This window comes from Struthio camelus, chromosome W, assembly GCF_040807025.1.
Source record: "Struthio camelus isolate bStrCam1 chromosome W, bStrCam1.hap1, whole genome shotgun sequence".
NCBI classification, from domain to species: Eukaryota; Metazoa; Chordata; class Aves; order Struthioniformes; family Struthionidae; genus Struthio; species Struthio camelus.
In genome coordinates, this window is record NC_090981.1 from 59,144,683 (window position 1) to 59,172,274 (window position 27,592).

The window sequence follows — 27,592 nt, forward strand, 5'->3', positions numbered from 1 at the left end:
GTGTCTGCAGCCGCCTGCGGCTTTTAAACCCCAGGTGAGGAACGCGCCTGGGTATTTCATGCCATGCAGCCGTCGGCGGTGAGCACCCCCAGCCCTCATGCTAAAAGCACCAGCAGGTTTCCAAGTCGTGGCCTAAAGTTACAGGGCACAGGACACTCGTGGGGGATGTGGGTGAGCGGGGCGGGCAGAGGTCACCCGCCACCACCGTTAGCCGGTGGCACGAGCGCCGCTGGTCCCCGGCCCCGGCTGCCGCGCGCAGGGCTCCGGCGGCAGCAGCCGATGGCGGCTCATCAGCATGCAGCGAGGCCACCGCGGCTCCTACTGCCACCGCAGCCACGCAGCAGCTAATCCCTCTGCTGCAAAGCCGCGAGCGGCGAGCAGGCGCTGCAAGCCAGCGCGCCCGGCCGCTCCTGCGGCCGTCGGCTGGGCAGGGGCAGCCGAACGCCGGGTCCAGCCCGCTCCGGGGAGAGGGGAGGCGTGAGCTGACTGAAGCGGGTGGCGGACAGCTGCTCTGATTGATACCCCAGCTTAAGCACCGGCACATCCCTCTCCCGTGAAGCCAGCCTAGTTCCCCGAGCATCCTCTGGCCTGGGCTCCCACCCCAAAAGAGAGGGCACCAAGCCTACGCGAGCCCACAGCTGGCTGCGGTGCTGCAGGGTTGCCCACTGCGGCCGCAGGCTCCTGCTCGTTCGGTGGCTGCTCGCTCCGGCCACCACGCGTGACGGGGCACAGCCCCGGCTCGGGGCACCTTGCTCTTCGCTGGGACGGTGCAGCCCAGGTGCTGGGGGGCCCAGCCGAAACCATCCCAGCCCTCGCCTGGCCTCCGCGGGGCTCTCGCTCGGCGCGAGGGCGGCCGAGAGCGGGGACGAGGCTGAGGGCTGCGGGGCCCAGCGAGGTGCCGGCTGCGCGCGGAGACGGCTCTGCACACTGGGCGCCTTTCAGCAGCTCTGTTTATTTGTCCGGGCACGGAGGCGAAGCGCTCGCGCTACGCTAAGCAAAGCGCTGGCGGTGTGGGGCCCGCGGCGTGCATGACAAGCAGGCGCTGCTCAAAGGAGGGCTTGTGTGCCCGGCGCGGCAGGGCCAGGCGTCCCGCTCGGCCGGCCGAGCTGCCCGCCTCCCGCCGCTCACTGCCCTGCCTGGCTGGCCGGCTCCCTCACCAGGTTAAGCAGCTTGTCCAGCTTTGCGATTTCCACCTCAGGGCCCTTCTTAACCTCCTGGCCTTTCTTCTCCTGCGGAGAGAGCAAGCGAGGCAGAGCGGTTAGCAGGGAGGACCGCAGGCGTGGGCTGGGGGGGGGGCCTGGCACAGCGCCCGCATGAGGGAAGGGTGCTGGGGGATGCCATGTCCCTCCCTGAGGGCCCATCCGGAGGGGGAGGCATCTGCCTGTGCCCAAAGGGCCCCGAGAGCTGTAAAGGTCCCCAGGGACTGAGCGGGCGAGTAAGGAAGGGGCTGCTTGTGCCAAGCCCGACATGCACCCCAGCGCAGAGAGGCCCAGCCGTTCCTCCCGGGGCTCCATCCCAGGCTGCTAGAGCAAACTGCCAGAGATCTTAGGAGAAATCACTTAGCACAGGGGAAACATGCCTGTCCGGCTCGGTCCTTGCTTGCTTGGGAGCTGCAGGAGTGATGCTCGCAGGCCTGGTGGGGGTGGGGGGTGAAGACCCAGCGAAGGGTGCCAGTCCCACCTAGTGCTTTGGGAGGAGCGTGTCCTGCCTGCCGGGTGGCTGCAGCAGCAGCGCATTGCTCTGATCCGACCCTGGGCCTTTGGGTGTGAGCACCGCAGAAAGCAGGTGCCGTGCAGAGGCGAGCAGGAGGGCCAGCACCCTGGGGGAGCCGGGCAGTCGGGGACGCTGGCTCTGGAGAGGGGACAACGGGTCCCCGAGCCCCGCGGCACAGCGTGGGGGGACGCCGGCGCCAGCGGGTGGAAGCGAACGGACACGCGCACGCGTGGAGCCGGCTGCTCCCCTGCCCCAACCCGGCACAACCCCGACGGAGCAGAGCTTTCCCTCAGCTGCGGAGGACGGGGCTGGGGTGAAAGCAGCCCTGGGCTGAACTGGGGGTGTTTGGAAAAACCGCCGAGCTTGAAAAGATCGTCCCGTTTCTCAGCTGAGCCCCGGGACAGATTAGGGTTGTTTTGATTTCCCAAGCCCACAGATTATATGCTGGGGAGGTGCTGGCTTGTCTTAACGCCGTTAACTGAGCAACGCCCTTCGTGGCTCCGGTCTGGGCACGCGGAGCGATGTTTATACTAACGGCCCACGTCACAGCTGAGCATCTCTCTAAATGAGCGTGTTCAGATAAACACAGCTGCTCGGGGTATTTCAGGACCCAGCTATTTCTCCGGAAAAGCTGCTTTGCTGTCTGACAGCGTTCGAAACCCTCCCTGTGTCACCCTGCATCGCCCACAGCATCCTTGGGGTGTGCTAAAGAGGTGACCGCACTGCTCAGCTGGTCTCTCCTGGGAAAGGGGAGATGCTGAAGGGTCCCCCACCAGCCTGCCTCCGGCCCAAGCCCTTAGCTCTCTCCATGGGCAGCGGCAGTGAGGGTCCCTGAGCTCCCCCTAAAACCCCGACTTTCACCCTAGCTCAGCTCCGTTGCTGCCTCTGAGCATCCTGGAACAAAGTCACGCACAAGGCAGTAGTCAGCCGTAGCCAAACCAGAGCCTCCAATTTAGCAGCCGCAGCATGACACAGAGAAGGAAAATTATGACTTCTTTTTGGGGGCACCGGCACAGAGAGAGGTTTTCCTTCCTTTCGGCATGGGGCGAGTGCGCTCGGGCCAGGGCCGATGCCCGCTGGCTGACGGCAACGTGGACGCGGCCCCTCGGAGCCTGCTTCAGCGCACACCTTAGCTTCGCGCAAATCAACGGGGTTCAGCGGCACCGGGCCTCCGAGGAGGCAATGGCTCTGCTGTTTGGCCTGGTCAGGAGACAAAAGGGAGCTGGTGCAAAGCATCCCCCCACGGCGCTGACAGATGTAGAGCTGAGCTTAGGACTGTCCCCAAGGAGCTCTTCGAACGGGAACCGGAGCCGCTCGCAGCAACATTTGCATTGATTTTATTCCTTAAGTGTTCCCAGCGAAAGGGCGAAATGCTCTCAGTTGAGGGGATGAGGAGGAAAGCGCCCAGCTGGGGATGGCCAGGGCAACACCAGCTCCGCGTGGGGACAGACCCTGCCCCGCTGACGGGGCATGACCCAGGGCAGGGGGCAACGGGCTGAGACCCCCCCCCCCATGCACATCCATGCCATGCATCGGCCGCGCAGCCAAATTCCTCACTGCCTCGCACTGCCTCATGCCCACGCGCTGCCCTGGCTCTCCAGGCAGGGAAACTGAGGCACGGCGGGAAGGACCACTGGCTCCTGACCCTATCGGCACAACTGCTGCAGGCCCCTTGGCTGTCACGCCAGTCCTGAATGCCAGCACTGATGCTGACAGTGAAGTGGGAGGCAGAGGAACGGGGAAGGAGGAGGACGGGCTGTTTGAAGATCCCGGATCCGTTGCCCTGAGAGCCCCAGCCCAGTGCGCCACAAACTGGCCCATAATGAACTCCACACCCATAATATGGGAGTCATTTAAACTGGATTCACTGCCTCTTGGCTGATGCCTTCCCTCCCTCGCTGAACAATAAAACGCCAATTTAATAAAACCCTCTCATAAAACCCATGATGCTGGCCCTTTTCAGCAGCCCTTTTTTTCCCCTCATTGGTGGAATAGTCATAAAACATCTGCTGTAAGCTTTGGATTGAGCAAAACAAAACATGTTTATGTTTTAAAGCAGCAAGAGTGTCAGCCGTGCTGGCAAGGGCATCAATGGAAAATTCCCCCTAGCTTCCCCGGGGGCAGGCTGGACCCTTTCTCTCCAGCTGAGTCCTGGCCGAGGGGCGCAGGGCTGGCTCTGCCCTGCGGGGCCCCCTTGGGCCGGGGACGCTCCCAGAGCCTGCCGTGCCCGGCAGGATGGGATTTCTAGGCACAGCTGCATGATCTGACCCCCCTTTACAAAGCATCCCAATGATGTAGGATGCCGGCTTCCCACGCAAAAGGGGCTTAAGCTCCTACAGGCCAAATTAGAAGGGGATGAGGAGCTTCAAGAAGCCACTGACACCGCTATCTAAAACTCCCTGACGTCTCCTTATTATCCTCAATGGGAAGGGACACTCAGTCACCAGGACTTCACAGGAGCTTTGCTTTTTTAGTTGTCTAAATCCCTTCGTAAGCCCAGCACGCAGGAGGCTAGCCCCCTGCCCCCTCCTTTCAGTAAGAGGGAGGCTCGTAGTCACTTCTGAGAGTGGGGCTTTGCCTGGTGCTCAGCAATGGCTGAGGCTGGAGAAGACCTCTCCTCCTTCCTACCCTGCTCAGGACAGAGGCTGGTCAAGGTGAAGACCTCAAGAGTGAGGGCTCCTCTGTTAGCCAAACACACCCATGACGGGACCAGAGATTTCAATGAATGAAGGCAAAGAAGAGACTTCCCTGCGTCATATCTGATGGAAAGACCAAAGAGACACAAACTTTGCTGTGAATACAGCAAGATTTTCCACACCAGCTCCAGAGTCCACCAACCAAATACGAATTGAGCAAGTGCAATCCGATCTGCAGCTCTGAAGCCTTCCAAAATCTACACCCCCGTGTCCCTATTGCAACCCAATGCTGTTATACTGCAGGCGAACCTGGGCTTCACTTACGCTCTGAGCCTTGACGCCCAGCAGAGGAGCCGAGGCTGGCTGAACGCTGAGCTGGAAATGATGGCTGCACTAGGACTGCTTTGGGGCCCTCAGGAAGCCTATTTACATACAGCAGCAACACGCTTATCAGCTGCCTAGAGCCTGGAGTCACACTCACAGCCTGATTTGACAGCGTTGCTCCCGGCCCACAGAAGAATTAGCTGACAGACTGGAGATAAGGATTTAGGCATATTTTGCTACTGTTGGGAAATGACGCAGGAAATGTTCTGCTGGCAGGGAATGAAACCTGCAGAAAAGCCCAGGGGATCACTGGGTCATTCAGGCATCAGCAACCACACAGGATCTCGGGGCTTTCCACACTGCCAGACACTGACCCAATAGATGCTTATCCCTCTATCACCAGCTAAAGCCAACGCTATTCAGGGCAAATACCTCTCCTTGCTGTAGCTCACATACTTGGCTAAGACCTCTACTAGCATCTGTATCAGGCCACCTCAGGACATAGACTGGAGAGACAGGTCTCATGGCCCCAGGTCTAATGCAGACTCCTTAAGTGACCTGTCTTTGCTCATTGGAGGCCCCCAGTGAAGCCGCTGGAACCAGCAAAGACACCTCGATGGGACCAGCCTGCTTGCTCCAGCTCGGCAGCACACATTCTGCCGATAAAGCGCGGGAGCAAGAATCAGCGATTTGACAGTCAGGAGGTGCAAACAAAACCACATCAGACCTGACAGGTGCTGGGACTATCGGAAGTGCACAGACCAGCAGGAAGTTCAGGGAAACCCAAGAGGGCTGGGCAGACATCTCCTGTATCTAAACAGCACGTAGCTGTGTGCAGTGTGCCACTGCATAGATTGGCTTAGAAGCACCCATGGGAGAGAGAACAGAGATCATTCGACAGAAAGGCCAGGCTCCAGCAGCAGCCCATAGCTAACAGCAAGGTCGAATGCTCACCCATGGTCATGTGGAAGGAAAGTTACTGCCACAGCTCCATGTCTGCTCTTTGCCAGAGGAAGGCTGTGACCCCCATACCCACGTTTTCCCCCTTTACAGTGTTTTCTGTCCATGCAAAAAATGTTCACACAGGTGGAGCCAAACCCTTCCCAATGTGTTTCTTCTGGCTCCAGCGAAGCCAGGCCACAGAGGAGTTTGGCTCAGCCAACCTAGGAGCTCTTGCTTTTGGCCTACTCAAATGTCGTGGCATGATCTGTACTGACTCTTAGCAAGGTGCTCGGGAAATATTAAGCAGTGAGCAGCCAGCGCATGGTGTGGCAAGATGTGCTAACAGGATTTAATGAACCATCAGCAGCGCCAAATTCTGGCGGAAGAAGAGCTGCCAGCTGTAACAAGATTAGGAGCATTAGACACTGGGTGGGAAAATGTCTGGACAGCTGCTGTGATTCTGCTCGCTCAAGACACAGTCCCATGAGGATCTCTGGTGAAGGACTTGGCCTCAAAAGGCACTTGCTAGCTGGCCTGATCCAGCTGTACACCCTGGCTGAGCGCAGGTATCTGCTAAACACTTACCGCTACCTGCTTAGCCTGTCTCATACAGGACGCAGTGCACAGCCTGGCCGCAGTGGCCCCCAGCTCGGGAAACACGGGCATCGTGCTGGTGGGCACCACGAGGCACAGGACAGGCAAGACCACGGTTACCTCATGTCTAATAACGGCTTAGCATTGAACTTTTCTTTTTGGCCAGCTGAAGAAGGGGTTTGGCTTCCAGCCACACTGAACGCTCTCTCCCCTTGCTAACTTCAGCGCCTTGAGCAATGTCTCTTACACACCACTAATTCAGGCACCTAAATATAGCCATAAGAAGTCCAAATATAGCAGTCGTGCATGAAAACCTGAGCAAGCGTGGCAAAACCGAGCACAGACAGTGCCTGGGGCGGTCCCATGCCGCTCCTCCCGGCTGGGCATTATAATGACACTTTAATTCCATCTGAATTTATCACCAGTACCAACAGCAGAAAACCACCAATCACATTTAAAACTCTAAGGAGAGTGAGAAACGTGTCTCAAGATGTTTAATCTATCCACCAGGAAACCCTCCCAAAGAAACGCAGAGACGGGGCCTGCTGCATTGCCTGTGCATGGGCTGCTCTGGCCAGGCCAAGCCGGACATGCAGCATGAGGATTAAGCTGTGTCCTTGAGTCACCTGGATGTGAAACCTCCCTCTTCTGTTTTTTCCACATCAGTCACTTATGGGTTCAAAATGGGGATGTGGTCGCGATCCTCAGTTCAAATATCACCAAACCACAGCCTTTAAAGTTAAGGCTGCCTGTGAAAGTTATTAAAAGACATTAAAGTCTGCAACGGACCAGCTAAGCAAATAACCTTAACTCTGCCCTGCACTGACACTGCGCAGGAGCTCCGATTAGGAAGGGTGAGCCACAGGCTCTCTTCTCCTGGATTAAATCAAGCTGGCTTTTGCCAGCCCTGGGGACACTTTGGCCGCACTCTAACTGCGAGCAGCGTGTATGGTTGTCTGTGTGGAGAGGGGATTTTGATAAAAACCAGCATTGTCTCCGGGCATCATTACCCTTTGTCACTGAGAATAGCCAACTGCAGCCGCTTCGAAGAGGGCACCATGAGCTCACGGGGCTCATGGAAATGACTGTCAGTCATCTCAGCTCACAGATTTAGCAGTAAGAGCTGAGAAAAATCATTGTGTGCTCAGTGTGCAGCACAACTACCCTCCCCTCGGTACCCCTTCCCTGGCTGGAGGGGAGTAGAAAGCCCTAAAGGTTTTGCTTCCAGCCCAGGAAAGCATGGCGATGGGGTGTGCACGTGCATGTGTGCGCTCCCCCCGCTCAGCACAGCTCGCACACCCCTTTGCTTAGGGCTGCTTCGCTCGATTAACGGCAGAGGGAAGGGATGCTCTTTCCCTGGGGGGGACAGGCAGTGCATCACCCACCGCCCTCAGACGCTGGATCCAGCCCTACCGGGTTCAGACCTGCCAAACCGCACTGCAGTTTGTCTCTTCTGGATGGGATCGATTACTGTAATTAGCTATTAGCACCACTCAGTGGAAAGCCCTGTTCCCAAAAGCCTGCCCACGTGCTGCGTGTTTTAACGGCGTGACATGCAAAACCTGGTGGGGGCATTAGTCCCTGTGGTTTTAGCTATGGGATCTCCCAAACACAAGCAGCAGGGAGGAAGGAAGGTAGGAAGGTAGCAGCGGCCCAGGCTCCCCCGGCTTTCCCTGGTTCTTGGGCCTCCCGAGAGGAGCCACATGCGCGGCACCTCTTTGCTAGGGCTGCGACCTCCGCAGCGAGCAGCTCGGGCCGGCCCAGCACCAGTGCTCATGTACATCAGCCCTCTCCAAAGGGATGAAATCACGGAGGCGCGGATGAACCGCAGCAGTCTTGAGCTGCAGCCCTGGCTGCCAGGTGGCAGGTAGCACCGTCAGCTTCCAGGTGCCATTTCAGCATCTCTTATTCTTTTCTCATTTCAGGTTTAAATTAGTCTCATTGTATGACAGCTCAGTGAGCCGTTACGGATTAGAGTTTAATAAAAGCAACTAAACGTGGACTTGGAAATGCAACTCCAGCAATACTTTAGTACTACCGCATCTCACATAGTGTAACATCTCATGAGAAACTCTTCACAGTTGAACGAACAGAATATTTTAAAAGATTATACTTCGTTTTGCAACGCTCCTTTCTTGGACCACCATTGTCAACATATATCACCAGTGATCACCTTTTAACTGCCTTAAGAAAGTTCAGCTGCTATGTCTCTCTTCAACACTGCATTTCCTTTAAAACTTTTGTCATACCAGGTTTTAAATATAACTCATAAAAACATTCGCATAGAAAACTTATTCTTTTTTGCTACTAACACGGAAGTGTGTGACTATACTTCTCTCTGGATAAATACAAGCATTTTGTTATGAACAGAAGTGAAGATAAGCCTCTATGCTCCTAGATGCCATATATTTAATAACACTAAATGCCAATGCATGAAAGACATATTACAGTTTAGAGTGTTGTGCTTCCTAAAAGAGTTCAGTTTGCAATTTAATGTCAGGCCACAGTGCTCGCGCTCTCCTGTTCTCTATGACTGCACTTGAATTCCGCGATGCTCCAGAAATAGCACTAGATATTCCAACTGCGTGAACAATTGTGTCACCTCGACAACACATTCGAGTGTGTAGGTTTCATTTAAATCGCAGCATCATTTAAAGCATGGCTAGGAGAGGCCCTCAAGCATCCACCGGTCTGTCCTGGTCCACGGCAGGAGCAGCTACTTTTAAATTGCTTCTGACAGATGCTTGTCCAGTGCTCGACCTGGTCCTTGGGGTGCCTGGCGCAACGTGCCCTGAGCGGTGGATTTTCACGCTCTGCTCCCATCACCTGCATGGCCATTTCTTTTAAAAACCTTCCGTGATGCCAGCCCACCCCCAGGCGACGGCTATCAGCGCTTCTCTCTCACCCCTGCTAAAACCTTTGCCCTAAGCCTTACACTGCTGTCTTGCAACCTCAAAGCACTGTCTTCCTCACCCCCAACCCCAGCCTGGCACCTCTCCGGGGCTCATGTCTCTCTGCACCTCACAGCTTCCAGCTGCTCAGCTGGCCGTGTTGTCCCCGCTGCTCTCCTGCTCATCACATCTTTCAACGCAGTGCCCCCAATCCGAGCTGAGGCCTTCCTGCCACTCAGCAGTGCGGAAAGATCAGCTCATGTGTCCTACTTACACCTCTCTCGTTCGCAATCCTGATATAACACCTGGTTCTTCTGCTATGGCAGGGCACTGCTGGCTAGTGTTTGAGATCTTCTGCAAACCTCTCCAGCCAATTATTCCCATTTCCTTTTCTTCCCCTCGTACTTCGCCCCTGCCCTCATTGCAGTGCATCCTGTTTATTTCAGACCATGCATCCAATTTGCCACAAATTAAATGGCTTGCACAGAATCTCTTTGCCTGCTACACAGGAAACAGCTGGGCAAATTACAAACGCCACACAAATCCCCCCAGGCCTGAAAACTAGATACACCATTACTTTGGACTATGTGGGAAGTCGCACTAAATCACTTAATCAAGGACCGAGTTATGATGCAGCATGCAAATTAAGGCTTAAAAGGGGTCAGCAAGAAGCTGACTACAAGACAGGAGCATGGGAAATCCGGCAGCTAGAGGGGCTGCTTTTCCCCAGGATCTGATCCTCTTATGGCAGCTGAGAAACCACTTCCTGACCCAGAGAGATGCAAGACTCTGCTGTAACCCATCACAGTGCCCCTTTGCTCTGCGAGCTCCCAGTTAGCAGCAGATACGCTGGTGTCAATCCTTTCCAGAAGATATCCTGGGTATGGTGCTGTTTGGTGCAGGATACTCATCACTGCCTGCTGGCACATCGGTGCAGCCTGCAGTGATGTTGGGTGTGTTTTACACCCTCCTCATTCACGTTCAGTGGGCACCCAGTGGCACCAGATTATACATAAGGGTCTGAGTAAGAGATATACAGAGAGGAAGAGGATTTGCCTTGGACTGACTGCAAATGCACGGCCTGAGGGCTGCAGGATACAGGATAAAACAAGGCTGGAGAAAGCCAGTGATGTACTGGAGAGTGGGGCTGGGGAGGGAGCTCCCAAATGCTCCTCTGGAGTGCAGACACTCGTGGAGCACCTCGCTTCCTTCTGGGAAAGAGAGATGAGCAGGTCTGTCCTGAAGAAAACTCAGTCCAGTTAGCAACTGTCCCCTCCATGGGAAACAACCCAGAACAGGCAGACCTGAGCGCTGGCTCCCTGGCAAACAGCAATGGCAATGGGGATGAGGATGAGCATGGGTATGGGCACGGGGATGCTCCTGTACCGTCAGCAGACCCAGAGTCCACAGGTGCCACAGAGCTGTCCCTACTGATGTCCCACTCTGGTCCTGCAACTCTCAGGAGCATGGGATCTTATGGGTACTGTCTGCAGACGAAGGTGAGGTGCAGCCTGACTGAAAAAGTAGATTTAGAGCCTGTGTTCAGGCTAAGCTGTCCAGGCGGGAGGCAGTCACTTTAATGACAATCCAGTCTTAAGATGCTGATCTGGCTCCAGTCCGAGTCCTTGTACTAAGCTCCTTGACATCCTGTTAGGAAAGTATTATTAAAATCTAATCGCTTCATGCATATATTGCTGTTTTAATTATAACAGAAGCAGAAGAGAGATGCGAACAGTAATCAGTCTCTCTGATGCTAATACACACCCGTGGAAGGAACTGGACATGGGAAAAGTCAGTCCAATGTCATCTACTGAAACCAGAGGATATATTCCTAGTGACTACCCATGCTGCCAACAGCACGGTCACAGTGCAGCCAGGGTGGCCTCCTTGAACTGCTCTTTGCTTTGAGTCACTGACCAGGATGCTGCACCTGAATTAATTTTATGTGTTTGCTGTCTCTCTGTTGTACTTAAGCGTAATTACTTCAGTGCCATAGACCAGCTAAATCCATCTGCTCAGCTGGCTGCTGAAACTAATGGAGCTTCTTTGCAACCGAGTATAGCAAAATAAAGGCAAGCTGTGAAGAAAACAACATAGAAGTCATTAAGCTCCTTAAGGTGAGCGCTTCCCAAAGTAATCTCTCCATTACTCAGCAAGTCCCACCAGTACCACCAACGGAACGAGGTGAACCCCCAATCTACAGCTTCAGCAAGATAGTGGCCAAGCTGGCAGGAGTAGATACTCAAAATTAATTGTTAGACTTAAGGACTAGAAGGATCCTATTAGCTGAGGTTAACTGAAGCCGGGCACATGCCTAACACAATGAGGGCAGATAAGCCACATTAAAACAACTCTGGTATAAAACCTGTCTCCTTACTGAGGCTGAAAGCCTCACACCAAGATACAGCCCCAGAAAGGTGAAAATAGACTGCTTAACTTGCCCTTCCACACACCAACAAACATGGCCTGATCCTTGCCCCACTCTTTGTGCTGCTGGAGGTGGGACAGAGGGAAATGGCTGGGGCATTGCTGCACTGCAGCTGCCAGGTAAGCAGCCAGAGATCATCCTGGAGGGCCCTTGGAGGAGATATCTCCTTGGTGGAGATAGGGGAGATCTTGCTGCATCTGGGCACCAGTTCTGGCTGCGGATTTCCCCAGTACAGTCAGATCATCATTTCAGGAGGGATGACTTCTTCCCAGGGTCTCCCGTTTCCATTCTGATCTGAGTTCATGCATGGATCCTCTTGCTATTGTCCAGGTGTGAGGAGCTGCCTGAAATCCAGGGATGTAATAAGGCTGCAAGTTTGTGAGGAAGCAATAAAGGCTGAAGAAGAATCTGATTATGTTTCAGGAGCCCTCAGGACGATAACCAAAATTGCTCTTTCCCATTAGCGCTGAGGAGATGCCTAAACTGATCAAGAGGAATAGTGGAAACAATTGCTTGATAGAAATAAAAGCACTTGAAAGCAGCCGATAGGACTAAATCAGCTGTCATCTGCTTTCGTTCCACAGTGCAGAGAGACAAAGAAGGGAACAGGATGAACAGGAAGAAAAATATCTCAGGGGCTGGAATGAGAGCGCTCTGTTAGAAGGGAGTATGAGTACAGTAGGGCAGGCTCAGGACTCCTTCTTCCAAGACGCAATGATCTAGTCCATAGATCACTCCTGACCTTAGGGAAGTCTCAGCACTTACATAAAACTCACCACTTCTGCAAAACAGTTAACAGTGTGGATCCTGTTTGTAAAGTGTCATGAAATGTATATACCACAAACGCCAAGGAGACACGACTTTCACCAGGCTTTGCTGATCGAGTTCTTCCCCTTCGCCTGGGGCTAATACTCAGCATCATTCAAGAGCAGGGTGAAACACAGCCCAGGAGAGGCTGTACCTGGTGTGCTACTGCATGTCCAGCACTGCACAAGCACCTGTGCACCAGGAAAAATCCTGAAAAGAAATGTTTTGACAGCTGGCAACTGAGTAGGAAATAGAAGAAAGACAGAAAGGAGCCGTTTGTGTTCAGAAAATTAAATCCAAATTTAATTCCAGCAATTATACTGTCATTTACACCCTATTTGCCATAAAGATGCGTAAGATCCCCAAGTGAGAAATGCATTTGCTCTAAAGGTGAGAAGAAGGTAATTGGGGAAATACTGCCAGTTTTTCCCTAGACTATAAAATCCATAAGTAGTCTGGATCATTGTGAATGGTTATTGCTCGTAATTTAACTTCCTCAGCAACGATCTGTAAATGAGCCAGACAGCCAGAAATCCAGCAAGAACAGCAGAGAACCTGAAACTGAGCTGATTTATTCCAGCATCCCCTGATTTAACCGCAGACAAACACAATGTTTCCTATGTGACCAGCTGGGGCTTGGATGCTATTGTTGCTAATATAATACGAGCCAAACTCTCGCTTCTCTCCCAGCTGAAATCACACCACACCAGAGTCCTTGACGAGTTGCTACACCAGGCCTTGGGCCAGGCCTGGGAGTCATGTGATATTAGCATGGCCAACGTGCAAACACATTCAAGAGAGCTGAAGGCCTGAGGACTATTTGTCGGGCACCAAGGGCTGGCAGGGGATAATGTAGTGCTGAGTCCCTGGACTGGAGAAACCTAGTCCGAGCTCTGCACCGAGGAAGGATCAGTCAAACCCAGACAGCCAAAACCAGCCCTGACAGATGTTCGATACTTTGCGCAGGTCTTTACTGAATTCACCTCCTTGATTTCAGTTCATCTCTCCAAAGTTTCAAGGTCATGCGGAAATCTGATCCAAAGTCTTCCAAAGCCCTCATGACCTCCCATACCACCAGACCCTCTCAAGACTTTATAGTGAACCCTCTGCTACCTCATCCAAGGAATGAATGTAGAAGTTGAGATGCCAATGAGAACAAAAATTAACCCCCCCCCCCCCGCCCAGGAGAGATCCACAGGCTTCTCTGAAAGGCCGTCCGAGGCTGACCACAAACCACTGATAACTGCTCTTTTGGGATGATTTTTCAGCCGAGTGCTCATCCCACTCACAGAGTGCCTTTACAGCCCCCTGGCTTAGCTTGGCCATGAACTTGTAATGTGGATCTGCAACAAAAGTCTGAAGAAAGGCAGGTATACAACCACGTGAAGGTTCCCTCAGGAGAGACCTGTAAAGCCAAGGATGGATACAGGGGCTTAGGGTGTTAATCACACTCAGACTCTGTGTAATGCCATGGAATAAGAGTAGCTGTCAGTCTAGCTAGAGGCCTAAATGTTCAGTATTTCCTCTCATACAATGGATACAGCTTTAGCAGATTTTCTTCATAAGGCTGCAACACAGGCAGGCAGCTCAAAACCAGAATGTGCTAATTAAGAAACACAAGGCAAGTGTTAATGACAGAAGATTTGGGAGGCAGGAGGAAACAAGGGTGAAACCCTCTCACCTCCTGTCCCTGGTGCTATGTGTTGTCGCCTTTTCGGTCACTGGAAAGAGGGAAGGAACTTCCTAAGGAGTAAATAAGTAAGATAAGGACACGATAGCCAGTGCTGGCTCAGAAGAGCATCAGCGCTTCTGTGCACTGCCTCAGGTGATGAAAAACAGATTGTAAAAATCTTCACTTACAGTTAATGTGTGGGAAAGTTCCAGTTTGACCTAAGGGAAGAGAGGTAGAAGGCAGTTCAAGGGCTGAACTGAGATACTGAGAAACTGGACTGAGTCTAGCAGAGGCCACCAGGATAGTCAGGGGCTAAAGTACCTGCCCTGCAGGGAGAGGCTGAAGGAGCTGGGCTTGTTCAGCTTGGAAAAGGGACAGCTTCAGGGGCACCCACCAGCAGCCTTCAGGCTCCTAAGAAGAGGTTGTTACGAAGATGGAGCTGGGCTCTTTACAGGGGTGTACAGCAGGAGAATGAGAAACAACAGACATAAACAGAAACAGGGGAGGTTCTAACTCGTCGTAAAGAAGATTTCCTCCACCAGGACAATCAGACATTGGAACAGGGGCTCAGAAAGGCTGTGGGATTTCCAATCTTGGTGGTTTTCTAGAAGAGAGTGGATAAAGCCCTGAGCATTCTGGTCTCATCTCATGCCTGACTCTCCTCAGAGCTGGAGGTTGGACTTGAGCCCTCCCAAGGTCCCTTCCTTCCTGACTGATTCTGAGTTTGTGAGGGTGGCAGCGTGTCCTGTGTATCCTGCTGAATGGGAGGTCGGACAAGATGTCGCCAGTCCTCAAGTATAGTGATGCCTGGGGACGTGATTTACCTGTGTAAAGATATAATCTAATCTTCTTGTAGAAGAGTGCAGCCAGCCTCTGCCCTACCCAGGAGTCGCTGCCCAGGAAGGTGTCATTTCACTCCTCAGGGCTACGTGGGAGGTGAAATGTAGTAGTTATATTTTTGCTCTTTTAGCTTCAGGGTTGGGGGGGGGGGGTTGTTCCTGTTCATCTCAAGAAATACAATGGCAGAAAGAATACAGGTGTTGCACAAAGGACTTATGCTATATCGGTCTGTGCAGTCACACCCCGGGAGAAGGGCAGTCTCCCCGCAACACACTTCAAGGGTGACCAGGTTGAGCCGAGCACAGCTCAGCCCAGCCAATGCTCTGGCAGGGTGGATGTGCACCTGGAGGGCACCGGACACGAAACCAGAGTAGGAATCCATGAAGACCTGGAAACTGAGGTAGGCGGCTAGAGGACTAAGAGGGAACCTGGACTATGAGTATTTGAGAGCTGAAATGCCAGGGATCAGAGAGCAAGAACTGTTTCCCAGTGATAATTGGGAAAGCTCCAGCCTGAGATAAGCTAGAGGGGAGCGTGCATGGTCCTTAGGCAGTGGAGTATGTGTAGCAGTGACTCCTTCCCCACTAGGCTAATTTCAGCATCAGACTAGGAATAACATTGATTTGATGTGTCTCGTCCTTGACACACTGATGCTCACTATTATTACAGCACCTTTTTATCTCTGAGTGCTTAGAGTTTGACTGTTTAACACAGGAGCTAATAAATAAAGCAAAATTAAAAGAAGTGAAGAGTTTAGGAGTCTGTAATTCTCTTCATATAAAACTGCCTGGTGTGTGCCAAGCTGTGAATATCTCGCTATAAAAGTTGTGATTCTCTCTTTATAATGCTGCCAGTCTATCCCAGATCTTTTCAGCAGGATCAAAGGCAGAAATAGATTTAATAGATTTTAAGCCCAGAAGGAATCTTTAAGATCCATGCAGCCCTCAGTCAGTAAAATCATCACACCTGTGACTCCTCTTGGAGGTAGAGCATATCTTTTCGAGACAGGGAGTTTTGACTTGCAGGGGTTTGAAGGGTGCAGATAAGCTCGTGCCACTCACTCTAACACCACATGCCTTGGTGCTTATCTGAATTTGCTTTGCTGCTGTTCAACTGCCAAATCCCATTATGCCTCTTTCTGCTAATTTAAAGGGCCTTCCACTGTTGGAAATCCCTTCTCCTTGCAGGTGATTTTAGGCTGAGATCAAATTACTGCTTAATTTATTCATGAGGCCCTGAAGAGCTCCTTGAAGTTACATTTTCCAGACCTAAGATCTGTAGCTCTTTCTAGATTCAGTTTGCATTTTTCATCACCTCCACTGAAGTGTCAAACCCATAAACGTGCATCGCAGCCAGCAATGGATTTAGTAATGCCACCCTCAAACATGAGCCCCTGGTGTCTCTCCTGCACCAAGTAATCCCAATGAGGCAGCCAGAGCCTGTGTTTCGCTCAGGGTTTCAGCGTCAGGCTGAGAGTTCACGGCTTCCTCTATGACCCTGAAGCCTCTTTCAGCATCACCAATTCCCAGACACAGCTCCAGAGCTGGGAGGACAATTTGCATGGGATTTAATCCTAGCCCCACCACCTTGCCCCTGCTAAAACAAAGCCACGGTCCCGAGAGATCTGGGTTGGCCTCTGAGAAGACCATCTTACCCCCGGCACTATTTACTTGGCACCAACATTCATATCATCTGCAAATGTGACTGCAGACAGCTCCCTGTCCCTCCGAGCTCTGACAAAACTATCGACAAGAGCTGGTGGCGAACATACCCTGCTGAACCTTGCCAGACCCATCTCCAGAGGGCTGAGATCCCTGCCTGCAGTTTCCTTTTGAGATCTGCCAGCCCCAGCTCCCTTTAGCTGAAGTCATGCAGGTGTTGGGTAGTGCTTTTTATTTTAAATCAGGTGCTTATTTTTAAAAGGATGGTCATGTCAGGCCCTTACAGGACTATTCTTTCAGATTTTAAATAATGCCTCGCATCAGGACACGGTGTCTATCACCAGAGCGAGTTGAACACCACACGCAAAGCAAGGTTGAAAGCCTATGAAGTGAGCAATAAGCACGCAGGGAGCATGATGATGTTTAAGAGGCCTCATGTTGACAGACAGACAATTCTTTCCTAAGCAGGGGAAACCACTCAGTCGCAGTGTTTAAGTTTCCTCTAATTTCCTTAACCACATCATATAAATGTTTGCTACTTCTGTGGCACCTTTCAGCCCCCGCTGCCCAAGCCATTTACTGACTTGGGGCTTATTTGCTCTCAGGGCAGAGCAGGGACAATTTATAGTGAGTGGCTTCACCTACAAGGCAAACACAGCCACTGCAAAGCCCGCGGGGAGCCCAGGGCCGTGGGCATAGGACTGCGCCTCCTCCAACAAACTCCAGCCAGCAAAACCAACCTGGGTGAGAAGCAGGGATGGAGGGGAGAAATCAGTTGCCCTGCTCCTGGGAAACTCCTGCTCAGCTTGAGACAACTGTTACAGCTAGCTCAGAGATGAGGGAACCAAAGGCTGGAGCAATGAAGAGGGGGCCGCCAAGCCCTTTTCTCTTATAAATCCTCCCTCCTTCTTCCTCTGCAGGTAGCCAGGTAAGCAACGATGGTCTCATGCTTGTCTTGTTGCTTTTCTCCCCACGTCGTCCAGTGGGTACCTACCTCATCTGACCCTCCAGCCTTCATCCCTGCCCTGGGAGCCGGCGTGCTGGTACACGATCCTGGCACCCCCTGCCTTGTAAGCGCTCCTGCCTCCCTCTCCGACCTCTGTAATGCTTCTAGCCACGTGCAAGTCCCCGGTCGGCATGTGTGAGCATGTCCACAAGGCTGCCACTGTGTAAATGTGTTTTTCAGGACTCTTGGCAAACTCCTTGGGAGTTGGTCCTCAGGCTAATCTGGGCTCAAAAGGAAGCTCTATCATTCTGTAGAAGACTTTCTCTACAGCACCAGCCTCAGAGAAATCCCGGCCTGGCAGTGCTTCCCTGGATATGAGCAGGATATCCAAAGAATACTTTGAAGAAACAAATTTCCCTATGCAGGGAAGCAGGATGTGACTTGCAGCTTCTCCCGCCAAAGGCAGCCAGAGCCTGGCTGCTGAGATTACAGATCCCTCCGGGAGGTTTTTCCCCTAAGACCACCCCAGCATTTTCATTCTAAGAAACCTTACTTCAGGCCAGAGCTCCCAAAAGCTGTGGGAGGCAGGACCAGAGCAGTGGCTGGCAGTTGAACAGAGATTTCTCATGCTGGACCTGCCTTTCCTTCTGCAGCCCAAGTTTCCCAGCCCCCAGGTTGCAGGAGCTGTTTAGGCTGCAGGGCTTTAACAGTTCAGCTTTTCTCCTTGAATAAGCAGTTGTAATTGAAACCCAGTTCGTCAGGCTCCTGCTCCCTGGCTCTGCTCTATTATGAACTCTAGCTATGCAGCAAACCCAGCTCTCTCTTTTTTTTTAAATGATATGAAAGACACTAAATAATTCATTTATTTCACTCCTGCTGCATGTCCTATGGTTTGCCCAAGCTACATAAAACGAGTGCTTTTGAGTGCCTTTTTCTGGCTCAACAGGATCCTTCAGTGGGGATCCATTCCCCTTTCCTGCAGTCCCCAATCCCTGGGATATCACAGCTGATACCAGAAACAAAGCAGGGAGATCTCTGCTCCTGCTGAGCAAGCCATGGGTTAGAGCATACTCAGGCAGTGCAGGCTAGTGGGGAGAACCAATGCCTTTTACTAGTTCAACTAACACATATCTAGAAAATAGAACACAAGCTTTATGGTACCTACACCTGCCTTTTCTTCCCAGGTGTATTTGTTTGCCTAATAAGAGATATTATCTCTCCTCACAGGCCTTGGTTTGCTTACAGTGTTAGACTGTCCTGGCTACAACAGCCCCAGTCCCTTGGTATGTCAGCTGTCTTCAAATTGGCTCAACCTAATGGACTTAAACCCAAGCACTGATCTTGGAGAATATCAGAGGATGACAGGGACTGAAAAGGTGAAAAAGGCAAATACGGTAGCTATCCTAAAAAAGGAAAATCATAGCCCCTCGGTTTAGCCTCACTTTGCAGAAAATGAGTGAAACAACCCAACAACCTGTTTTAAGTGACTGCAAGGAGATGCATCCCAGCTAACACAATTTGTACCAAAAAAGTCGTGCTGAACAATCTGATTTTTTTCTGCAGTAAGATAATAGATCTGGTGGATAAGGAAGAAGTCAATGTCTTTTAGCTTGACTTCAGGAAGATTTTGCCACTGCCAACCTCAATACATTTATCTTCAAGTGAGGCAAAAGGCCTAGATAGAATGGGCACAAGCTCATAAAACACAGTTGGATAGCTGTGCCCAGAGGGATGTGTTGTCTGCAGTGCAGACCATGGTCTGGACTTGTTTTGGTCACTGTTTCTGTTAATACTTGGGCACGGGGACAGATGGGAAGGCTGCGGGTGTTCAGGAAGGCAGGATAGGAATTTGAAATGACCTCGATGGACTGGAGATGCGGCTTGGAAAACGAGGAGGTGATTTAAAAAGGGATAAATGCAAGATACTGCATGGGAGCAGGGACTGTTCCCTGCACAAACACAGGATGGTGGGGAGGAAGTGTTCTCCCAAAAGGACTGGAGTGAGAAGGATTCCCATCTGGCTGGGATTCGGCACTCCTGCGCCAACGCTGTCCCACCACAAGAAATGCGAGCGTCGCGGCCAGACACATGAAACGATCCTGGTGCTCTGCTCAGTGCCAGAAAAGGCGGTGGGAAAGCTGAATTGACAGGGCACCACGTGGCAAGGACACAGCTCACAGGACAGAGTCTGGGGGATAACAACAAAAAGGACTGACCAGGACTCCACGGACAGTGAGCAGCTCAGACTCACCCTAGATCAGGAGCAGCGGGATGGGGGGCAGCTCCCTGCCAGGAGAAGGGAGGGGAGAGCAGGGGAAGTTTGCCCCAAGGCTGCCCTGCATGCCTGGAGCCTTGCGCCCCGTCCCAAGGAAGCAGTCAATGAACTGGAGCGTAACAGTTTCCCTCCAGGAAAGGCTTGGAGCTGCTGAAGTGCTTTGATTGCAGAGGCCGCTGCAGCTCCCGAAGCCAGCAGGACCGTAATGCAGACCCCCTTCTTGTCTGCTTCGGAGGTCTCTTTTTTTCTTCCTTTTTTCCACGGGATAAAAATAATCCTTTTGCGTCAGCTCCATCACCGTGAGCAGTGAGACGTTTTATTCATCTATGATTCCTTCCCTTCTCTCATTTAAACAATTCCCCATTGAGCCTATCAAATTAATTTGAGCAAGAAACATTTATTTGGCCTGCCTGCCAGCACAGGCGTCTCCCTTTCTTTTCTTTCAGAGCAGGCTGGTAGATGACACGAGTGTGTGGCGGGGCAGAGGCTTGGCAGGGGCTGGGTGATAAACTCAGTGTGAGCATTTTCATCGGGGTGCACAGGGGCAGGGATGACTGTAAATCTAGGTGCCCAGTGTCAGCAAACACACAGGGCAGGTCTGGATGCAAAGGGCATTTTACGCATATATGCTGGGGATGGGTTTTACAGCGGGACAGACACGCTCCCCCAGAAAGGAGCTGTCCTCTGTGTTTTCCCCAGCAGCCTCACCCCTTTCTAACTCTGGCCAGCTGTTTGGGAAGGCGCTGGTAGGCTCTGGCAGGGGCTCAGGAGGAGTCACAGGGCTATGCCAAATCTCAAGCTGTTCCTCTGGCTCTGGTAGCCCATCCCCTCCCACTCTGCGTCCTGTCTACCTTGCTGCCTTTGTCACCACGGCAGATGCCACCAGGCTATGCAGTGACAGGCAGTGCTCCAGAGAACCCAGATGATGCCTAGGGACAAGTTACGCAAATGCTGCAAGGAAGGAAGAGCCAAAGAGCTTGAAGAAGAGTAAAATGCCAGAGTAAAGTCTCCAAGCTCTGCACTTGCCTGGGGAGTTCCTGGGGTCACTGGGGCAAAGCAAAAACATGACTGGGAAGGGTCTTGTAAATTAAGGACAATACACCATTTACCGCACCTGCTGAGTGAGTCCTTAGGGAAAGGTGCCCAGGACACCGCACAGCTATGAGCTGGAGAGAATTAGTTACATTTTTCCACCTAAGTTGCACAACCAGCACAAATGGAGGCCAAATCCATCCCTGTGGAGGTGCAGAGCTAATGGAGAGCTGCTCACCTGAGTCCCAGGATTTTGCATGCTTTGCTGTCTTGGACTCCCATGGGTCCCTGCTTTTCTTTGCTTCCCCAGAGATCCAGCTCTGCAGCCCTCCTGTCCTTTCGTCCATACTACTGCTACTTCTTCCCTCCGCCCCATGCCAGGACCTGCATTCTCATCCTCCCCTTTCCACCCCTTTGCCTGCCAGGACAGACTGCACTGAGGGGCCACATAGGGCCAATACAGCTGGAGTCACAACAGCTCACACATCGGTGCTGTGTCTGAAGGCTGCAAGCAAAGGCTCTCCTGGTGTCCTATTTCACTTTCTAATTTTCACCAGTTCCCCAGGGATCTGGCTGTCCTGATCTGAAATTTCGGGCTTGATGGCCTGTGACATCCAACTGTCATGTGATGGACAGCGCAGGGAGGCAGGAGACCCTGCCAGGCACTGGGCCCTGGAAGGACATGGGCAGCAGCACACCCTGAACCTTGGCTCCTCTCCTCCTCCCCTCCACAGAGCCTCCTTGGTCCAGCTGGTGGCCTGAGGTATGAATGTGACAGATGTGTCCCCAAAGCACTCAACAGATCAGGCAGAGGGAAGCATGAAGAAGACAGCCCACAGGGGAACAGGTCCGTGGTGACTACAGACACCTCTTGCTCATCCCAGGGAGATGGCTGTCACCATCCCACTTTACCAACACAGGTGCCAAGCGTGGAGAAGTGCCACATCTTCACTGTGAGGGTGACAGAGCATTGGAACAGGTTGCCCAGAGAGGTAGTGGAGTCTCCTTCCCTGGAGATATTCAAAACCCGTCTGGATGTGGTCCTGGGAAATATGCTCTAGAGGTTCCTGCACGAGCAGGGAGGTTGGACTAGATGATCTCCAGAGGTCCCTTCCAACCTAAACGATTCTGTGATTCCGTGATTCTGTGATCTCACCCAAGGAGACTCAGAGGCCAAGGCCAAGACCAGGGTTGGGTCTCCCGGGCTCCAGCCACTGCTTTGCACTGCGTCCTTGTGAAAAACATCACCTTGCCCTTCAAATGCACCCACAGCTCAGGGACTGGGCTAACAAGCTTTCCTCCTCTGCACCCCTGGGGTAGAGCCAGCTCTCAGTAATAGCTGCACTCCTCATAGCTGTTCAAGGATCTCTGCCAAAAGAGCGGCTCATCCTCAGATGACCTGCAGGATCAGTACCCATGTTACCTGACAGCAGGGAGCCCTAATCAGCTATGGCAGGGGGTTGAGCACCAAATAGCCTCTGCAGAAGAGGTTGCAGGCTGGCAGACCTGCTCTCAGTGCAGCATAAATGGATCCAGACATTAGTCGGAGAATGAGTGTCCCGAAAAGCCTGCCTCGCTGGCTCTACTGAGGGTACGCTTTGAAAGCAGCCCGTTCCCACGGGGCTCAGTTTGATGTGTGCTGACTCTGCCTTTGTTCTGTGGCTATTCTTCACACAAAGAGCAGGGATTTCTAAGGCGCCTTCATTTTTCTGGAGAGGATTTAAGTCATGCTCACAGAAATGAATCCACAGAGGACAGCTACAATAAAGAAACAGGGAGGAAAGGTGAGCCAGGCAGACTGCAAGGTAGGGCAGTGCCTCTCTTGCCGTAATGCTACACTGTGCCTACTTCTCTGCTGCCAAATAGCTTCCTGCCAAGACTCCGGAGAAAGCAGAAACTTTGGCTTCCAGGAGGAGCTGTGCAAGCTGAAAGGACACATTCAGGAGATCACAGGTGTTCAGATCTAGCCCACAGCAAGTCCTTTGAAGACGCAAAGCAGGGTTCCTTAGTATGAGGCGTTTCCCAGGGCAGCAGGAGATGGCTCAGGCTGCGGAGGAGCAAAGCCCAGCCTGCCACGTCAGCCCTGGCTCCACACGGTCCTGAGGTGGTGGCCACTGAAGTACACACACAACCCGTCCACGAGGAAGACGATGCAAAGCTTTCGCGCAAAGCACCTCTTATATGAACGTAAGAGTGCCAGTATGGAGAAATACAAAGGAAGGAGTAAAATAAGACCTCACCAAAACTATTCTGCAGGGCCAAATTCAGATTCCAGTTACCTTTGAATACTCAGAGAACAGCAAATTCGATGGAAACATGCTAGATTTCATTCAGAAGAGGAATGTTTAGCTCAGTGACTTAACTATTATTGATTACAAAAACAAATGCCCCAAGCTTTTTCCTCAAACCTCTCTTCAAACTCCTAGCACTGCAATGTGGAACAGTCTTCCTTCACTTTCCAACTTGGGAAAACCTTTTATTACGCAGATCTTCAAAGAAGAAATTAATAAGTCAAAGTCAGTCCCAGGCTACGGAACGCACTATCCCACAGACAGCACTCAGCACCTCACAGAATAAGCCTTGCACTTGAGCAATAATTTATAAGTACTATTGAGTTCTCCTAAAACGGGGCCTTCTCTTGTTCAAATTGCCAGTGTTTCCACTTCACACACTAAACACACTTCATCCTGACCACTGAGAACTGACTTCAGCTTAAAATAACCTGCAAATATGCTGATGCTGTCTCTCTACCAACTGCCAAAAAGAGAGGACATTGAAAGGCACATTATACAACAATAAGGATAGAGACACGTGACCAGAGACAGAGAAAAGAAGAAACCCCTCCGCCCGGCTCTTTGACCTTGAGGTCCAGCTAAACACTGCAGAGATATACAATTCTTTTCTCCTTTTATGTACTCTGATGCAAAACAAAAGTAATTTCACTGAAAACAAAGAAAACTGGTTTCATGAGAGAATATTCAAGCCCTTTAGGTCTACTGCCGGCTGGTTTGCGCTAGCTTTCTAAACAGCGTTGGTGTCTAAGGTTGCCACATCTTTGCCCGGATCCAGAACTCTTTGTACCTGTGGTGTGACGCTTTCAGACATTTGGATTTGTGCAGTAGAGCCACTCTTCTGTGCACAGTGGATATGTCCAGGATCTCCAGACAAATATCCAAAGCCTTCAGATTCTGAAATATCCTGATCTGGGACAGTGGAGGAAGGAGGACTCTTGGGGGGCTGTGAAGCTCTACCTGGCAGTGGGATTCCCAGTGCAGTGGCAGGGCAGTGAGGGACTGAGGGGAAGGAGCAGGGCAGAAGGGGGAGGAGAGTCTGTTTTGTCAGTGAATATCAGTATTCCCTTCAGTAGATGTTGATCTGTAGTTATGAGTCACAGATCTGCCTAGCAGGACACAGTAAAGTTGCTCACACACTGACAAGCTGTACACAAGTGATATTGCCTCTTGCTAGCTTCAGTGTGCGCTATGACCAGCACGTGCAGACAGCAGGACTGTCACAGCAGGACAGTCCTGCCAGGTCCTGACATCTCAGGACCTTCCTGCTCCAAGGCAGGCTCAGCGCAGCCTAAGCCCGTCTCTACAGATGTGCCTTTAACTTGCTCTTAAAGGTCTCCAGTGCGGGGTTTCCTTCCCATACCAAGGAGTTAATGGTGGGGAATAGCTATTCCCCTAGTTCATCCCTCTCCTCAACTCTCTGACCTCAGTCTTTCTTACTGCTCGTAACCAGGGTCTTAATCACCATAAATGAGGAGATCAAACTATTCCCCTCCTCTTTGCAGCAACAGTTTGTGTTCCTCTAGTCTGGATGGAAGGCTACGGCATGAGATTCCAGCAGAGGGTGAAGACCACAGGAAAACAAACATTCAGGACTCAACAGACACAAGATGGACTAGATGCTGCTTTAGTAAGCTGAACACTGGCTCTGTAGGCAGAGTGGAAAGCATCGCCCGCTGTGATGAGGACATCCCAAAGGAGCTTTCTCCTGAGGTCTGCGAGGTTCATAGCTTGTTCCAGCTGAGAGAACTTGGATCTCAAACTTGACCTGCATGGTCAGCCCTGGGAGAGAAGACAGAAAGCATGTGCTCACAGATCCCAGCCCTGCTGCTGAGAAGGAGCTAGAACCTCTCCTCTGCGTGTAAAGGCCCAAATGCAGCCAGGGCAAGTGCAGAAAGTACCCAGTGAGGCCACTGAGCAAGCGTGTTTCCCGAGCTCCTCACCCTGCGGTGCAGACTGCTACCCTCCAGAAGTGGTGTCTGATATCCAGAGACAGTTCTGCCCAGACCGAAATATAAATCCAAGCAAACGGGCAAGCACTGAGTTTAGCTAATTGCCAGGAGTTCACATGATCTTAACTCTAGGCCAAGACAGGGACTTCCAGGAGAGTCCTGGCCCTTTCCTGGGGAAGCGGCATGCTGGTACAGGGCACATGCAGCTCATGGCCACAGCACCTGAGTCTCCCACAGCCTGCAGGGTACCCAAACACCTGGGGCAGTGTTAGCATCTCCATACCACTCAGGTGAGTCACCAGAAGATGAAGATTTTGAGGGAGCAAGCTCCAGAGTTAAAGCAAACTCGTGTCAATCAGTGAGGTGTAGTGCCTGACTACTTACTTAAAACATCTGCCCTTAAATGGCCTACAGAGCTGACACCCAAAAGCTGTGAAAGGGCAGAAGCAGGGTTTCACGAGTCCCTTGGTCCATCCCGCAGTGCTCGACTATTCTCATAACAGTACAGGGAGCAGTGATATGCAACTAGTCCACATAACAGGGGAGTGACTGAGGAAATCAAAAAGCATTTGCAAATCTCAGAGGGAGCAAGGCCATCAAGCTGGGGGTCAGTTTTGACAACACTCAAGCCTATTTGCATGTGCCTCCTTATCAGGGGGCCAAGCTGCATCTGGAGGCAGCAACCCCGATGTACGCGAGGCACATGATGCACAACAGCACTCGACGCTGAATTCCTCCAGCACTGCTTGTGCTCTGTGCATTTGGGTCACTGCACAATTAGCTCGCCCTGAAGAGATGCAAGGAAACCCAGCCCTCACTCAAGCTACACAGAAATGACTGTGTGAATTTCATCTACAGAGGAGCAGTTTGCATGAAAATAGGGAGACTAGCAAAAACACCACCAGAGGAGCAAGGTTTTTGAGCGGTTGGAAAGGAGAGATGAGCACTTCTCTCTGGAAAGAATGATATCACTTGAGAGCTGTTAAAATAAAAAGTTTGAGGACAAAATGTACCTCTCCCAGTGCTAAACTGCTCACCAGTCCAGGACTGATATGACCTTGGAGAGCCTATCTAATCTTCCTCCTGTTAATACAGACAGTCCCGCATGAGAACAGACTGTACCTCACCGGACAGAAGTGACAGAGGTTAGGTCCCTCTCCCACTGCCGGTCAGTTCATCCCACACAGCTACCGAAACAGTTCGCACGACCAGAGGAAAACACAAAGAACAGAAACTCATGGTCCTTAACTCTTCCTGGTCTCTCTCTATCGTTCTAAATCACAGCAATACGCAGCTACAAAGCAGTGAGGTTCAGGACCAAGCATACAGCAAGCTGATTGCACCACACCCTGTGTTCACACTGTTCTAGCTCCGTGCCAGCTCTGGACCTGAGCCGCATCCCCCCTGAGGCAGGGTAGAGTCAGGGACAAAAAGAGGGTCCCTTGTTCAAAAAGCATCATGTGCTGTTGGCCCTGCTGGGGTGAATGAGGAGGGGGTGTCTTTGGGCCCAGGGGATTGCAAAGAAGCCAGTGCCAGGGGAGGTAGGCTGGAGAAGAGACTTCAGGCCCTCTCCTAATGTCTCCCTAAAACTTCCCACACTTCCATCAGTCCTCCCCAAACACCCTTCCCATCTTCACCTCCTGAAAACCTCAGCATCCTCCCACTCTCAGCCCCCTTGAAGCCTGAATGATCCTTCCCAGACCCTCACGCCCAGCCACAGTCAAAGATCCTGAGCCACAGCTAGATCCTATCGCTACAGATTTACTCTCTGGGAAGTAACTTGATTGTCCCTGAGGGACAGAGAAAGAAGTGACTTCCATATAAAGAAGCCAGTGGCAGGAACAGAGAGCCTCCAAGATAATCATCAGACCAAGAGGCCAGCTACCTCCCTGGCTGTGAGTCTGGGAATGGGCCAAGGAATTTTTCTTAGCCTCAACAAATGCTTCATTATAACCTTTCTCTGACCTGCTTTCTTTTCTCCCATTCCCCTGTGCCCTCCCAACTGTTACACTTCTAAAAACTCTTTAGATTATTTTGATTCTCTCCTGTTTGCCTTTGGCATTGACAGAGCTTGTGCCAGGCTACTCCAGCAGTTTTAAAAAACCAAACCAAAGCCCATGAGCAGCTACATTCTTCTGACTGTGATGACAAAAAACTTTAATTCCTCCAACCCTCAAATGAAAAGAAGCCAGAAAGATTTACTAACTAAACAGCTCTGCCCCAAACTGATTCTTCTTACAGCAATGCTTCTCTCGTGTGAACTCAACCACCAAGGCAATTACAAATTAAGAACAATTAGCTAAACAATTCCTGCCCAACAATATTTAAGGAGAACGTGGAGTCCAGAAGTGGCTGAGATGACAGCAGAGAGCCACTTGTTCTTACTGCTCCATCTAAAAATAAGGCAAGCATTTCTACTCCAGTTCTGAGCTCCAAGCAGAAGGCAGAAGGATCCAAACCAGTTTCACGAGTGCTCCCCACAGGGGAAAATACCTGCTGCCTGGGAGGGGGCTCTGTGCTCAGGGAGACGGGCAGCACTTCCAATGCAGGACCAGGCTGGTGACACTTATACTGCAAATCCTCTGCTG

General features: G+C 51.8%; 1 protein-coding gene across 1 annotated transcript in view; it reads right to left on the bottom strand.

The window, feature by feature from the left end:
* Positions 1-932: 932 nt before the first annotated feature.
* LOC104152015 (dynein axonemal intermediate chain 1) overlaps positions 933-27,592 on the bottom strand; it is a 150,311-nt gene continuing 123,651 nt past the window's right edge. The window contains exon 20 of the mRNA XM_068925801.1: positions 933-1,229. Within this exon, the coding sequence (XP_068781902.1) occupies positions 1,125-1,229 (105 nt within the window). The 3' untranslated portion in view covers positions 933-1,124. The remainder of the gene's footprint in view (positions 1,230-27,592) is intronic.